The sequence below is a fragment of the Grammomys surdaster genome, unplaced genomic scaffold (assembly GCF_004785775.1).
Source record: "Grammomys surdaster isolate TR1022 unplaced genomic scaffold, NIH_TR_1.0 129, whole genome shotgun sequence".
Taxonomy (NCBI): domain Eukaryota; kingdom Metazoa; phylum Chordata; class Mammalia; order Rodentia; family Muridae; genus Grammomys; species Grammomys surdaster.
In genome coordinates, this window is record NW_021604587.1 from 8,574,817 (window position 1) to 8,589,280 (window position 14,464).

At 41.8% G+C, this 14,464-nt stretch overlaps 1 protein-coding gene and 1 non-coding gene across 2 annotated transcripts in view; one reads left to right on the plus strand and one right to left on the minus strand.

Annotated features, from left to right (window-relative positions):
• Esf1 (ESF1 nucleolar pre-rRNA processing protein homolog) overlaps nt 1-11,066 on the plus strand; it is a 58,337-nt gene extending 47,271 nt beyond the window's left edge. Inside the window, exons 10-13 of the mRNA XM_028755295.1 lie at nt 2,487-2,574; nt 6,251-6,327; nt 7,571-7,717; nt 10,110-11,066. Coding sequence (XP_028611128.1) covers nt 2,487-2,574; nt 6,251-6,327; nt 7,571-7,717; nt 10,110-10,403 — 606 coding nt within the window. The 3' untranslated portion in view covers nt 10,404-11,066. The remainder of the gene's footprint in view (nt 1-2,486; nt 2,575-6,250; nt 6,328-7,570; nt 7,718-10,109) is intronic.
• Nucleotides 11,067-14,073: 3,007 nt separating this feature from the next.
• LOC114612393 lies at nt 14,074-14,200 on the minus strand. The gene has a single exon (XR_003710003.1). It is a non-coding gene; the product is annotated as a small nucleolar RNA SNORA17 (small nucleolar RNA).
• Nucleotides 14,201-14,464: the final 264 nt, after the last annotated feature.

A 14,464-nucleotide genomic window follows, 5' to 3' on the forward strand; every position in this document is an offset into this window, starting at 1 on the left:
TAATATTGTGGAGAGTTGTACTTATGTTCTCGTCTATTTGGTGTAAACAGATGTGCTTCTTAGACTTATCTTTCCTTAGTTTGAAAGTTTTCTTCTATGATCCTTTAAAACAACTTGTCTATGCCATTGACCTGGGATCATCTATGTCTTAAATTAAAAGATTTGGTCTTTCATGGGTCCCACAGTTCTTTTCCTATATTTTGTTTTTTGGTTCAGGGGTGTGTGAGTGTGTGTGTGTGTGTGTGTGTGTGTGTGTGTGTATAGATATATAGATATGTAGGTAACCTATAAAATATAGTTTATCTTATATTCTATCAATTTTACTTGTAAAGCTTTTCACTAAGTTTTCTAATTCTACCTTCATTTCATCTTGAGGTCTCTTCAGTATTTCTATCTCTTTTCTAAAAACCTGAATTGTTTTTATCATGCCATTTCAGCCTTATGTTTGTATTTTCTTAGGTACCACACAAACATTTTAATTTTTTTGAGTTCACTGATTTTGGTTGTGTCTCTAAACTTCTTGAGTTTTTTTTTTTTTTAATTAGTTTTATGTTTGTTCTGTTCTGTGACCTTGTAAGAGACACTGTGACCAAGGCAAATCTTATATTGGGACAACATTTAATTAGGGATAGTTTACAGTGTCAGAGGTTCAGTCTGTTATCAGTCATGGCAGGAGCATGGCAGCATCCAGGCAGGCATGGTGCTAGGGAAGGAGCTTCTACATCTTGAACCAGCTGCAGCCAGGCAAGAACTCTCTTCAAGGCAGCTAGGAAGGGGGTCTCAGTGCCCACCTCCACCGTGACACACTTCTTCCAACAAGACGACCATACCTAGCCAACAAGGCCACACCTCCTAATAGTGCCACTTCCTGGGCTAAGCATATTTAAACCACCACAGTTCTGGAGTTCATCCAGGCAATGCTCACTGTAGAACACTTCTATAGGTCTGGTAGATTTGAGAGAACATACTCTCTTGACCTTTCATATTTCTTGTGCAATGAAACCTGGAAGTGTGGGCTTCTTATGTTGTTCATGTATCTAATGTCAACACAGCAGGTCAAGCTGATACCTGGGAGTTAGGAAAGGCTTGAGTGGGGCTCTGGTTGTGGTTCAGCCTGGGAATTAAAGAGGGTACTATGGTCACAGTGAGGTCAGGTGGGTTCTCCAGAGTGAGCCAGAGCACATGCATAGGGTGCAGGCCTGGCTGAGTTTGAAGGCTGGATCTTGTACAAGCAGGCCTAAACCAGAGTTGGAAGGGATTATGCCATGTACCAGTGTCACCTCATTACCAGGACTTGGCTAGAGGGTCTATAGATGAAGGCTCCTGGGTTTGGCAAGTGCCAGAGGGAGAAAGAGCAGCCAAGAGAAGATCTGGACTTGTTAACAGCATTTAAAATACATACAAGTAATTAGTGTCTGCTAGACTAGTTGTTCTGCACCAGACTTGATAATAGCATTAGATGTCCTCTGACTCCTCAGTGCCTTTAAAATTTAGTGGATCATTTTGTGTCCAGGATGAATATATTCTAAGAATGTTTGTTACAATGACAGATGTTTTAGATTCTTGGAAATAAACCCAGTCTGTTTTGTCTGATCTCAGTTCAGATATTTTTGCTTTATGGTCTTATGCATTAATTAAATATACCAATACAATGTAGATAGTCTGTTCAAGTTATATTAGGGAAATTTTAGCTTTCGACTTATTTAAAATAGACTGGTAGTTTACATTGAGTGATAGACCACAGATAAAACAAGGTATGTTTTGTTTGTTTTGTTTTGTTTTGTTTTGTTTTGTTTTGTTTTGTTTTGTTTTGGAAACAGTCTCAGAAAGTATCTTTGGCTTGCTTGGAACTAACTTGTTTTGTAGACTAAGCTGAACTCAAAGAAAATTTGAATTTGTCTGCCTCTGCTTCCTCTGTGGTTTTAGGCCACCATGCCAGGCCTTTAAAACAGTGTGTGTGAGCCGGGCAGTGGTGGCACACACCTTTAATCCCAACACTTGGGAGGCAGAGGCAGGCGGATTTCTGAGTTCGAGGCCAGCCTGGTCTACAGAGTGAGTTCCAGGACAGACAGGGCTACACAGAGAAACCTTGTCTTGAAAAACCAAAAAAAAAAAAAACTGTGTGTGTGTGTGTGTGTAAGTATATGTGTATAAGTATGTGTGTGTATATACAGGTACACAAATAGGTCCTTAGAACCCAGAAGTGAAGCTGGAGTTACAGCTGGTTGTGAGCCACCTGACACAGGTACTGGTATAAGAATTCTGCTCTTTATGACAAAGTAGTGATGGCTTTTAACCACTAAGCCTTCTCCCAAATCCAAGATCAGTTTTAAACAGAATATAGGAACAGAGTGTCAATTTATGTTTTAAAATTTTGTAATCGAAAGCATTTTCCTTAACCAGAAAACAGATTTTCTAAGTACTTGAAATAACCTTTCATGTGTGACTTTAAGGTATTGCTAATCACTGCTGTTTTTCACCTTAAGGCTCTTGCTGAAGAAGCCAGTGAAGATGAGCTTCCTTCTGATGTTGATTTAAATGACCCCTACTTTGCTGAAGAAGTTAAAAAAATAGGTAAGACAGTCTGTATTTGTAATTTTCTGTTGGAATCCAAGAAAAGGATGATATGGGTTGAAATAATACAAACTAACAATTCTCTGAAAATTTCTAGAATTTGGACAGCTCCGTTAATGTTTTTATAACCTATTCTGTTCAGTCATATAAATCATTGAAAAGAGTCAATGTGTCCCCTCTACATAGAAAATATTAAAAATGCCATTATAAAAGACTTTAAAAGGATACCTTTATTGTTATGCTGTGTGTATAGCTGCTTTGCCTACATGTATGTGCATCACATGCATGAGGTGTCTGAAGAGGATGTCAGAGTACCTGGAACTAGTTATAGATAGTTGTGAGCTACCATGTAGGTGCTAAGAACCTAACCTTGGTCTTATCCAAGAGCAACAAATACTCTTGGGGATGGGGGAAAATAGACAAATAATCTTGACTGCTAAGCAATCTCTACAGCTCCCTCATTAGGAGACTTTTTAATAACAGTGAGTTTAACATTTTAATAAGGGCTCTTTTCTGGAAATTATCTTTATAGCTAGCTAGATGGACTCTAAAAGAATGATGTTATTTAGAATGAGGAATAATCCTGCATTACAATACTTCTACTTCTTTCTGCAAAGGCATTTTTTATATTTTCTATGTACAGGGGACATGTTGACTCTTTTCAAATAAAGAATTAAAGGTGAAATGGATTTGTCATGGCATGTATGTAATTCTTAAATGTATACATGGAAATACAGTATAATAAATAGCCTTTTCTGTTCAAATATACAAATGTACCTATGCTTACTATTTAATTCTTTCTTGCATTTATCCTTGTTAAATGTAAAAAACACAGCTTTTCTCACAGCTCCCTTTTTCTTCTAATTCTTAAACTAAGATGTCCTACTTCCTGTATCCAAGGAGTCTTGGCTCCATGTGCTTCTACCTCATGCTTTCAGATGCTTTCATTCTTACCTTTAGATGGATATGAATGCGTTCGGTATGGTTGAGGCCATGCTTGGGCAAGTCATGCTTGGGCAGAAACACACTGCTCTTGTGTGCTTGTCTTCCCCTCATCTTTATGACACACACATGCGCTTACAAAGGCTTGCTCTTTGAGGAACTCCAAGCTGGCATTTTAAAGAGAAGACAGACTTTACTTGGTGAACAATTTCCTGACTTACCTGATGGATAAGTTTATTATGGAGAGATGTGAAACATTAAAGTTTCCTTGTAATATATCCAAAGTGCTTCATTTGACATATGTAATGTGGTCAAATTGCAGAACACAGAGCAGGATTCAAAGACTATCCTAAATGATTCAATAGCATGAAGTAGCTTATTTCTTATTTTATATATGTGAATACACTGTAGCTGTCTTCAGACACACCAGGAGAGGGCATCAGACCCCATTACAGATGGTTGTGAACCACCATGTGGTTGCTGGGAATTGAACTCAGGACCTCTGGAAGAGCAGTCAGTGCTCTTAACCACTGAGCCATCTTTCGAGCCCTATATCCGATTTCTTAAAGACAGCACATTTAAATTGAATATAAGCTTTCTCTAATGTTAGTGTCAAACATTCTGGGAGAACAATATAGGTAGAATTTGTTTTCAATGTGTTTATTTTTTAATGCTTCATAAGAATTGTTTCAGTTTGGTTTGAAAAGTTGTTGATGTATATTGTGATAAGCTCTGTGTAGTCTGATAGGCTAGAGCTATAGCAATACTATAGACAAGACAGAATCCTTCATGAATTCTGGTTTTAGAAATGAGGAACTGAATATAGAAACAAGATTATAGGAGTGTGAAAAATGTTTTAAAAGAAATAGATTAGTACAGAGAATACAACTAGGAAGAGAAGGATAAAGTGAGTATGTCCTAAAACTAGGATAGGCAAAGAAGGCTCCATTGAGGTAGTGCTATTTGAGCTAAGACCTTGGGCATACAGTGCTAGGGGAAGAGCATTGCATAGGAGGGAAAAGGGTATAATGTGAGAAAGAACATTTTGTGCAGTGTTGGATGAATTGAAAGACATGGCTAGAGAGGAAGTTCTGTGTGGAGCTAAGATGAAGAAGATCTAATGGGAAGTGACCTGCAGACCTTTCTGTCAGGACAGAAAGTTGGGAGTTTATTGTTGACTATAGAAAACCCTAAAGCAAGAAAGTGGCATGATCTGGTATATCTTTTAACATACTGCTGATTCCTGCAGAGAAAGCACATTGAAAATACCTGGTAAGAACTAAGAAACCTAGTTTTGCAGTAAAAGGGCCATTGAAGGTCAGTTGAAAAGGAGGTGTATCTCTGCTTTGCCATCTTTAAGTACTTTATAAACCACCATGAAAGTCAACTATATTATACCATCTGTTGATATATCTAGGTTGGGTATTGGGTTACACCTCTAATTGTATGGGCATCTTGTTATTGAGCATTACCAAATATATAAAGCCTTTGATTAATCTAAGCATTAGAGTCTCATTCCTACTGGGCCCGCATGGATGGCAGGATGGTCTGGGCACAGCCCAGCCTTGTGGAGACAGCATGGAAGATTGGCAGAGCCGTCTCCCACACTGGCATCTTGTGGGTGGCAGGGCCGGTGTTTCTGGCTGGCAGTTTCTAGCTGTGGCACACACGTGGCCTCTGGCCATGGAACATGGCGGCTGAGCTAGGCAGAGCTGCTGCAGCTTAGATAGTCAGCTTGACCAGCAGCCGTTTTAAATAATAACAGCAACACACCATGTCCAAGACAACTAATAGAAGAGAGAGTTTGGTGTGGGTTATGGCTCCAGAAGGTTGGAGACCATAAAAGCAGGGCGGAGGCAGTCGGTATGGTGGCAGGAACAGGAAGCTGAGGGCTCACATCTTGAACCATAAGCATGAAGCAGAGATAATTAACTGGAAGTGAGGTGAGACTGCAAACACTCAAAGCCGTTGCCAGTATAATGCCATAGCTAGCCAACCTCAAACAGCACTACCAACTGGAGACCAAATGCCTAAGACTACAAAGGACTTTCTCATTCAAACCACTGCGTGGGTCCTTTTTGGTTTTGTTTGTTTGGAGATGAAGTCTCCTATAGCTTAAGTTGGCTCTAACTCCCTGTGTAGCTAAGGATAACCTTTTACCTCCACTTGCTGAGTGCTTCAGTTACAGGCATAAATTGACCCACCATGCCTGCTTTTGTGTTGTGTTGAGGATCAAGTCCAGAACTTTTGCATGCTAGGCAAGCACTCTACCAACTGAGCTACATTCCCACAATCTTTGTCGATTTCTATTCAGTGGAACAAAAAGCAGTTTTTCAAAAGATGGTGTCCCGTGGCTCACAGAGAACCAAAGTTGAAGAAACATTCTAAACTAACCAGACATTCTAACTGATCTTTCATATTCATCACCTTCATCTATTTTTGAACTCCTCACACTTAGACACACAAAAGAAACAAAGTCTATGCCGGGCGGAGGTGGCGCACGAACTTGGGAGGCAGAGACAGGCTGATTTTTGAGTTCTATGGATGTCCTGGCTTTCCTGTTATAGAGTGTGTTGCCCGGGAGAGACAGGGCTTCCCAGAGAAACCCTGTCTCGAAAAACCAAAAAAAAAAAAAAAAAGATTACTTCTAGATATTTTGCGTTTTGTTCATAGTATAAACAAATTTTCACTGTTGAGCCTGTCTTTAACCTTGTGTGTTGGCTTGCTGTACCAGGTATCAAGAAAAAATCAATGAAATCTGCAAAAGACAGTGCATCTTCAGAGGAAGAAACTGAACTAGAAAAACAAAAGGTAGTCACCATGGTCATTGTTGAGTGTTAATTGATGATTAATATGTGCAGTTGAAATGATGTGATTCACTTGAGTTTTCATTGTCTCTAATTTTAAAACTGATTTTTCAAGTGGATTTTGTAAACACATAAGATGCACAAATATCTTAGCCACATAATTTTTAAATGTTGCCATTAACCAAACATTATTTCTGCAGCTAATATGAACTTAAGAGTATATGCTTTTATGACTAAAAGATTTTCTCATTCACACCCTATAATATGACTGAGACATATTAAAACCTTAAAAGTAGTATTTTCATATCCCTTGATTCTATTTGAATCTGCCCTATACTACAGTTTCTGTTATACAGCTTGTCAAATGCTAATTTCTCGTTTATTATTAGTGATTGTAAGTTTAATATACAAATGGTTAAGTCTTCATTAGAAATGCAGTGATATTTATGTATAACCTAGTGATTCCAAAACTCCAAGGTCACATGTACTTCTGCAGGGTCATCAGTTCCCATGTCACTCTGGGAGTGAGCCTTGACTGGCCATCTAAGCTGTTCAGCTTAGTGCATTTTTCTGTTCTCTATCCGTTACGTATAGATAGCACTCATAAAGCTACTTAAAGATCCGCTCATGGAACTTGACTCTATAAGGAAGTCCCATGTGAGTGCCAGTGATGGAAGGAGAGGAATAAAGCATCCTGTGTGTCATACAGGGAGATGTGGAGCTCTGGAATGTGCTGTCTCATGTGTGTTGTCTCTAGTGCCTAGTGCTTGTTTAGCTGACTGTCTGGGGTCTTATGGTTAGTGGAAACGGATGCTTAGCCTCAGAAGCAAATGCTGAGTCTGCCTCATGAAAGTACATCAATATTGAAAGAGGCAAGGGAAAAAGAGCAAAAGAATTTTCCTAATTGCTAAAGTACACATCTGGAAACTATAATTTGTATCACAAAGTAAATTTCAAGTCATTACTTAAAAAGAACAAGGTGAAGATGAAATGTATTTGACAGACCTGGGGCTCTGATTCCTTCTGCCTGCTAATCAGGTTACTCTACAGGAATGGAAGCCTGTCTTTTGAATAAAGGCTATTTCTTCCTTGTAGCTAATTCTCATATCACAGCCTGGAATGAACTTAAGCTGTGTATCTTGGGCCTCTTCCTAAGCTCCATTCATTGAGTATAAACAATTCTCAGAACATCAACTGGGGAAAATTCAGCTGTACATTTGTAGTTTTTGTTTGTTTTCCTCCCGTAGGCTGAGATGGCTTTACTTGTAATGGATGAGGAAGAAGACAGCAAGAAACACTTCAATTATGACAAGATTGTGGAGCACCAGAATCTGAGCAAAAAGAAGAAGAAACAGCTTATGAAAAAGAAAGAGTTAATTGAGGATGACTTTGAGGTAACTGGCAGCACAAGTTATTATATAGCATCTTTCTTATTCCATTAATTTACTTATTTATTTATTTTACATCTTGTCCCCCCCCCCCCTTCACACAATCCTTCTCCTATGCCCTCTCCCCTTCTCCTCTGAGAAGGTGGAGGGTCCCCCTCGGTATCTCCCACTCTAGCACATCAAGTTTCTACAGGCTAGGAGCAAACTCCCACTGAGACCAGACAAGGCAGCCCAGTTAGAGGAATAGGATCCACAGGTACACAACAGCTTTAGGGATAGGCCCAGCTCCTGGTGTTGGGGACCCGCATGAAGACCAAGCTGAACATCTGCTGCATATGTACAGGAGACCTGGGTCCAGCCCCTGTGTGTTCTTTGATTGGTGGTTCAGTCTCTGAGAGCCCCAAGGGTCCAGGTTAATTGACTCTATTGGTCTTCCTGTGGAGTTCCTGTCCTCATTGAGTCCTGCAGTCCTTGCCCCAACTCTTCCATAAGATTCCCCAAACCCCACCAACATTTGGCTGTGGCTCTGCATCTGTCTCAGTCAGCTGCTGGTGGAGCCTCTCAGAGGACAGTTATGCTAGGCTCCTGTCTACAAGCTTTGTTGGTTTCTTGAAGGTAGAGTTAAATCACAGTCACTCTGGAGATAGGCATGAAGTTACCCTCAGAAAGCTCTTATCAAGGCCTGTAAAGGTGACAAAGTGACTGTCCTTTAATCTAACAGTTCATCTCAGAGTGGATCACACCACTGTTCTCTGGTTGAGCACTAAATGAGATAGTTACCCTAAAGGTGGTAGCCATGCTAAACCAAAAATCTCTAGCCTTTAAATGTTAAAACCAGAAACGGTGATGCTCATGTGATAGTCAGCTGAGCATGAAGAGGTAACATGGCAGGCCTCACTCGCTGTTGACAGTAGCCAACTTGTGGGCCATGCTTTTTAATTTCTGAGTATATTGTTGCTGTCACTCATCAGTGTTCTAATGCTGAGTGTGTGGTGCTAATGGCCATATGCATGAGTGCGAGCCCTCCATAAAAAACTTTAAAATATCCACTAGAAGTTGACAGTTTCCACTAGCAAATTTAGAATAAAAAAAAAGATGGATGAGTTTTGAATTGTGTCAAAGTGGATGGAAGGCCATAAACTAACTTCTTTGTAGTATGTAGAAGGATTGCAAGACCACTACTGTTCTACCTTTTCATATATGTTTGTGTTTCTGTGAAGTTTCTGATAAATTATTCTTCTCATGAAAAAAGCAAAGAATAATTTCCTATTATGAGCTCTGTCTTCATGCATGAGTAATCAAGTATTAACTGTTTTTCATGGATCTGATAATACAGTAGTGGCACTTACCACCAAATCTGACAACCCGAGTTTCATTCCCCATCGTCCACATGTTGGCCTCTAACCTCTACAATACCACACAGATAATCTTTTTTAAGTTTTTGCCTGAGGACTGTGGAGCTGGCTCAGTGGATAAGAACTTGCTGAGCAATCCCAAGACCTGAGTTTGGATCCCAGTACTCACATAAAAGCTAGGAGCAGCAGCACATTTCTATAACCCCAGAGCTACAGGGAATGGACACAGAAGGATCCCAGGGGCCGGCTGACAGCCAGCCAGTTGATGACCTCTCACTTCAATGAGAGAAACTGTCTCAAAAAATAAGGTAGAGAACATAGAGGAAGACACCTGACATCAACCTCAGGCACCTGCAGGCACAGGCACCTGCACATACACATGTCCTCACACACTGAAATTTCATGAGAGTTCCTTTGTTATTTTTGGTATGGTGTCTGTCAGTATCACTATAACTAAGTGGACTCAGGTATTTTTTTGTTGTTCACTCCTAAGCCTGGCTGGATTAAAGGTACACTTTTTAAGGTAGAACCATAGTACTTTTTGTAGAAACATAGAGGATAAATCTGGAGTTTGTATCTTACCAAATCTTGGACTCGGGGGTGGATTTCTTTGTTTTATTTTGTTTTTTTCACTGTGATCCTGGGGTGATTGAGGTAAAGCATCACGGGTTTAGACAAGCCCTGTACCATTGAGCAACATCTGCAGCTACTGTTTTGCATTATATTTTGAAACAGGGCTTGGCTAAGCTGCCCAAGGTGACCTTGTTATTAAAGGGCAGGCCTTAAAATTCCACTGGGTCTGCCCTGAATATAGTGGCACACGCCTATAATCCCAGTTCTCAGGAGACCAAGGCCAGGAGGATCCTGTGTTCAAAAGCAGCAAGTTCCAGTTCAGCATAGACTAAAAAAGACAGACCTTGTCTTGAGTAACAAGCAGAAAACCTCGTTGAGATGACAGAAATTGGTTCTAATGCCTCAGTGCACAGAGTGTGCACTTGTGCTCTCTGCGTCTATTTACATGTTTGTTCTCTTTGAATTTGCAGGTAAATGTCAGTGACGCACGGTTTCAGGCAATGTACACTTCCCACTTGTTCAATTTGGATCCCTCTGATCCTAATTTCAAGAAAACAAAAGCTATGGAAAAAATTCTGGAGGAGAAAGCTCGGCAACGAGAACGGAAAGAGGAACTGCTTATTCAAACAGTAGAGAGAGCACAGCAGGACATGGGAAAGCCAGCAAAAAACAAACCCATGGATCCCGCCTTGTCCATGCTGATTAAATCTGTGAAGAACAAAACAGAGCAGTTCCAAGCCAGAAAAAAACAGAGAGTCAAATAACTGGGCACCGTCTCTACTACCTCTTCAAGTATACAGAAGTAGCATAAAGTATAGTGGGAATAAAGCCACCTTTCTGGAATATGAAAAATACTCTTTTCTGACCATTGTAAAGTTGTTCTTCATTGGGGCCCGAGAGATGGCTCGACAATAAAGAAGAATGGTGTTTTTGCATAGCATCTGAGTTTGGTTCCCAGCACCCACTTGACAGCTCACAGCCAACCATATGTAATTCCAGTTTTGAAAGACCCAGTGTCCTTTCTTGGCCTCCATGGGCATGGCTTGCCCATAGTTGTGCATAAACATAATTGCAAACAAAATATTCACCCACAGAAAATTTTAAAGTAAAATTGTAAAAAAAAATGTTATCCTTATGTAATTGTTTACCAAATTGTAAATAGTTCATGTTTTATGCTGTGTATTTTCAGATTTGCCATAATATAATTATAAAAACTATAGAATTCTTAAGAATTTTATATTGTATGAAGTTCATTTCCTACAAGTAGTTACTCTAACTTCCTAAGATACTATTTGCAATCTATGTAAAATGGTGTCAGTTTTTCTGTGTAAAGATTAAAAACAAAGCTGGGCAGTGGTGGTGCACACCTTTAATCCCAGCACTTGGGAGGCAGAGACAGGCGGATTTCTGAGTTTGAGGCCAGCCTGGTCTACAGAGTGAGTTCCAGGACAGCCAGGACTACACAGAGAAACCTTGTCTCGGAAAAACCTTTAAAAAAAAAGGTTGAAAATATGTGTATGTAGTACCTTAATCTCTGAAGGCAGGAAGCAGATCTGAGAAACTAGTAAAATAATTTATTTTTCTAATGTAAAGAATGGAAACTGTTAGCCAGGCAGTGGTGGCTCATGCCTTTAATCCCAGCACTTGGGAGGCAGAGGCAGGGGGATCTCTGAGTTCGAGGCCAGCCTGGTCTACAGAATGAGTTCCAGGACAGCCAGGGCTACACAGAGAAACCCTATCTCGAAAAACAAACAAAAAAAAATGGAAGCTGTGAACTTTTTTTCCATGCTTAGTAATTTGTGTGTAGAGCTAATTTGTAAATAAAAGTGTGAGATGGATTTACTTGTGTGTGTAATGTTGGTTTGTGTCATTGCGTGCACTTCAAGCCAACTACTCTGAAAAAAAATATCTAAAAAATATGACTAACTCTTTAAGGAGACAGTTCTGTGGAAAGGCAGTTTGATTTTTACATTGCCCATAATTGGATTTGAAATGTTCATGGACACAGGAAAACTGGATTGCTGCATATAAGTAAAAGGAAATAAAAGGCAATGTGGACTGTAGCAATTAGACACAGCCCCTCCAAAAAGGAAATACAAAGCCTCTGGGTTTGTTTACATAATTGTGCCATCCTTTGTATAAAACCAGTTTACCAAAAACCATGTGGGGTTTTTTGGTTGGTTGGTTGGTTTTTTCAAGACAGGGTTTTTCTGTGTAGCCCTGGCTGTCCTGGAACTCATTCTGTAGACCAGTCTGGCCTCAAACTCAGAGATCCGCCTGCCTCTGCCTCCCAAGTGCTGGGATTAAAGGCATGCACCACCACTGTCCGGCAAAAGCATGTGTTTTAAAGGTGCAAAGCTCAATGCAGTATCAAAATCATGACAGTTTAAATCGTTTCTGGAAGGAAAAAAATAGCACCTCTTAAATAAATTGCTCTCTATAATGGAGAAAAATAGAGGCTCCAAGCAGTATTGTCTTTGTTATAGAGCACTCTTGCTAGACTGTCCTTCCAAATACTGCTCCTGACATCTGTGAACTTCCCAACACTGACCAATCAGTGAGAATGAAGTCACTGAATGCTTATGAGTATTGTCTATAGATAGTGCTATAACATTTCTTATTTCACTCTTTTTAAGGAAACTTGTTAGCTTTAATTCAGATCAAGTAGGGATGAAATTTAATTGGTTTAATTTCTTTTCAATACTAGAAATAAAACCTAGCCCATATGCATTAGGCAAGTGCTCTTCCACTGAACTACATTCTAACTGTTGGTTTCTTGAGATGGGGACTTCCTCTGTAATTCTTATCTTCAAACTCATCTTCTGCTTCTTTGAGTTCTGAGGTTACAGGCCAGAACCACTCTGGGCCAGAGAGGTATCTGAGATTGTCAGCTTGCCAGCTCTCACCCTCAGGGCTGGTTCACCAGCAAGCTCCGCATCCCCTACAACCAGGGTCATCCTTACCCTACTGCCCAGGTAAGGTGCAAGGCCTTCTCTCCAGAGAGTTTCAGTTGGTGAGGAACATGGCTAGTTCTCCCATTCTCATGACCCGGGGTCAAGCTCTCCTGCCCTCCATGGGAGAGGAGGGGATGTCCTGCAGACACCGCTGCACTGCTGACAAGAGGCAAGGTGGATTCTCCCACACTCCCCCTCAGGGCCTGTTCACATGTGACCCCCACATTCATTGCCAGCTTTATTGTGCTGCCCAGGTAAGATATGGCTAGCTCTCCCTAGTGCTGCAGCAGATGAGGGGTGGGGCCAGATCTGTTCTCATGACTGGGGCTAGGGTGACTGATGACAAGGACAAACAGGAGGAAAGGAGATCTCTCCCTCACTGACCCTACTGCACAGCAGACAAGAGGACCAGCTCTCAAACACGCCCTCGGGGCTGGCTCAACTTCAACCCCCACATCCAGGGTCAGCTCTACTGTGCTGCCCAGGCAAGGTCTAGAGCCCTTTCTCCCAAGTGCTGCAGATGGTGAGGAACAGAGCCAGCTTTTCTGCTCTCCTGACCCCAAGGACCAGGTCTCCTACCTGCTACAGGTTATGAGTGGCAAAGAGGCAGTAGAGAGGGTATCTCTTCCTCAGCTACATTGCCTCACTTGAGATGAGTGTTAGAGTCAGTCCCCCCCACACTGGTACCCTCATCACTGGCTTACCCATATTCCAGCCATGTGCAGGGGGCCGCTCTCCCAATTACTGACGCCAGCTAGAGGTGGAGTCAGCTCTCCTGCTCTCTACCTCTAGGGCCAGCTCTCCCAGGATGCTCAGTGAGGGGTGGGGCCAGTTCTATACAGCCCTCAGGTATCAACATATTCCCAAGAGGCAGCCTAGACCAGGGACATCTTCCTGGCCTTTGGCAGTAACAGATTCCTGCTGTTCCAGGACCATGGACCCAGATATGGACCCTGGTGACAATACAGACCAGGACCCCACCATGGTCCCAGGTGGCATCACCAGCTGCTCACATCAGTCTGTCCCTCACTACCCTTGTGTCTCCAGTTCTACCTGTCTTCACTGTGCCCACATCCTTGTTTCTGTTTCTCTTCCATCTCTTCACCACTTACTTGTTCCTCTTTGTGCTGCCCAGGATCTCTGAGTGTCTGAGGTCATCTCAAGAGTAGTGTCGGGAGTGCTTTGCCCTGCTAGTGTATTATGGCTCTGGGCAGAGATCAACCCAGGTATGGTCTGTGCTCCAGGCCTGTGTGGCATCACACTGGTGGTCATCTCAGGCTAGCTCCCTGTCTGGCCAGCCCAAGTGGCTCCATGGGAGAGTTGTCTGCATCCAGCTCACTCCTGGCTAGGGCTACAGTCCCAGATGGGGTTCTTCCTGTCTCTGTCTTGCTCCCCAGCCTGGGAGCCTGTTTGGGCCTGCCTGATACCAGACTGATGGTAGTCTCAGGCTAGCTCTCTGTATGGTTGCCTCCGGTTTGCTTATTTCAGGGTTACTAATCATTCAGGTGTTTGTAGGTCTAACACTAAGTGCGGACATAGCCTCCTCTCTCCTCCCTGCCACCTTCTGATGCACACAGCAGCCACTCCCGCAACACCTCTGGGGCAGGAGTAAAGCCTCCTTTTACTCAGGAAGCAAATATGCAGGTCCAGCTCCCTTTCTCACTATGACTTCTGTTATTGTTGCTTTGTTTCATTTTGGTTTAATTTTGTTTTTTTTTTTTTTTTTTTTGAGACCAAGTCTCTCTGTTTAGCCCAGGCTGTCTTGGAACTCACTCTGTAGACCAGGCTAGCCTCAAATTCAAAGATCCACCTGCCTCTGCCTCCTGAGGGCTGGAATTAAAGCAGTGCGCCACACACCCAGCTTCTGACTC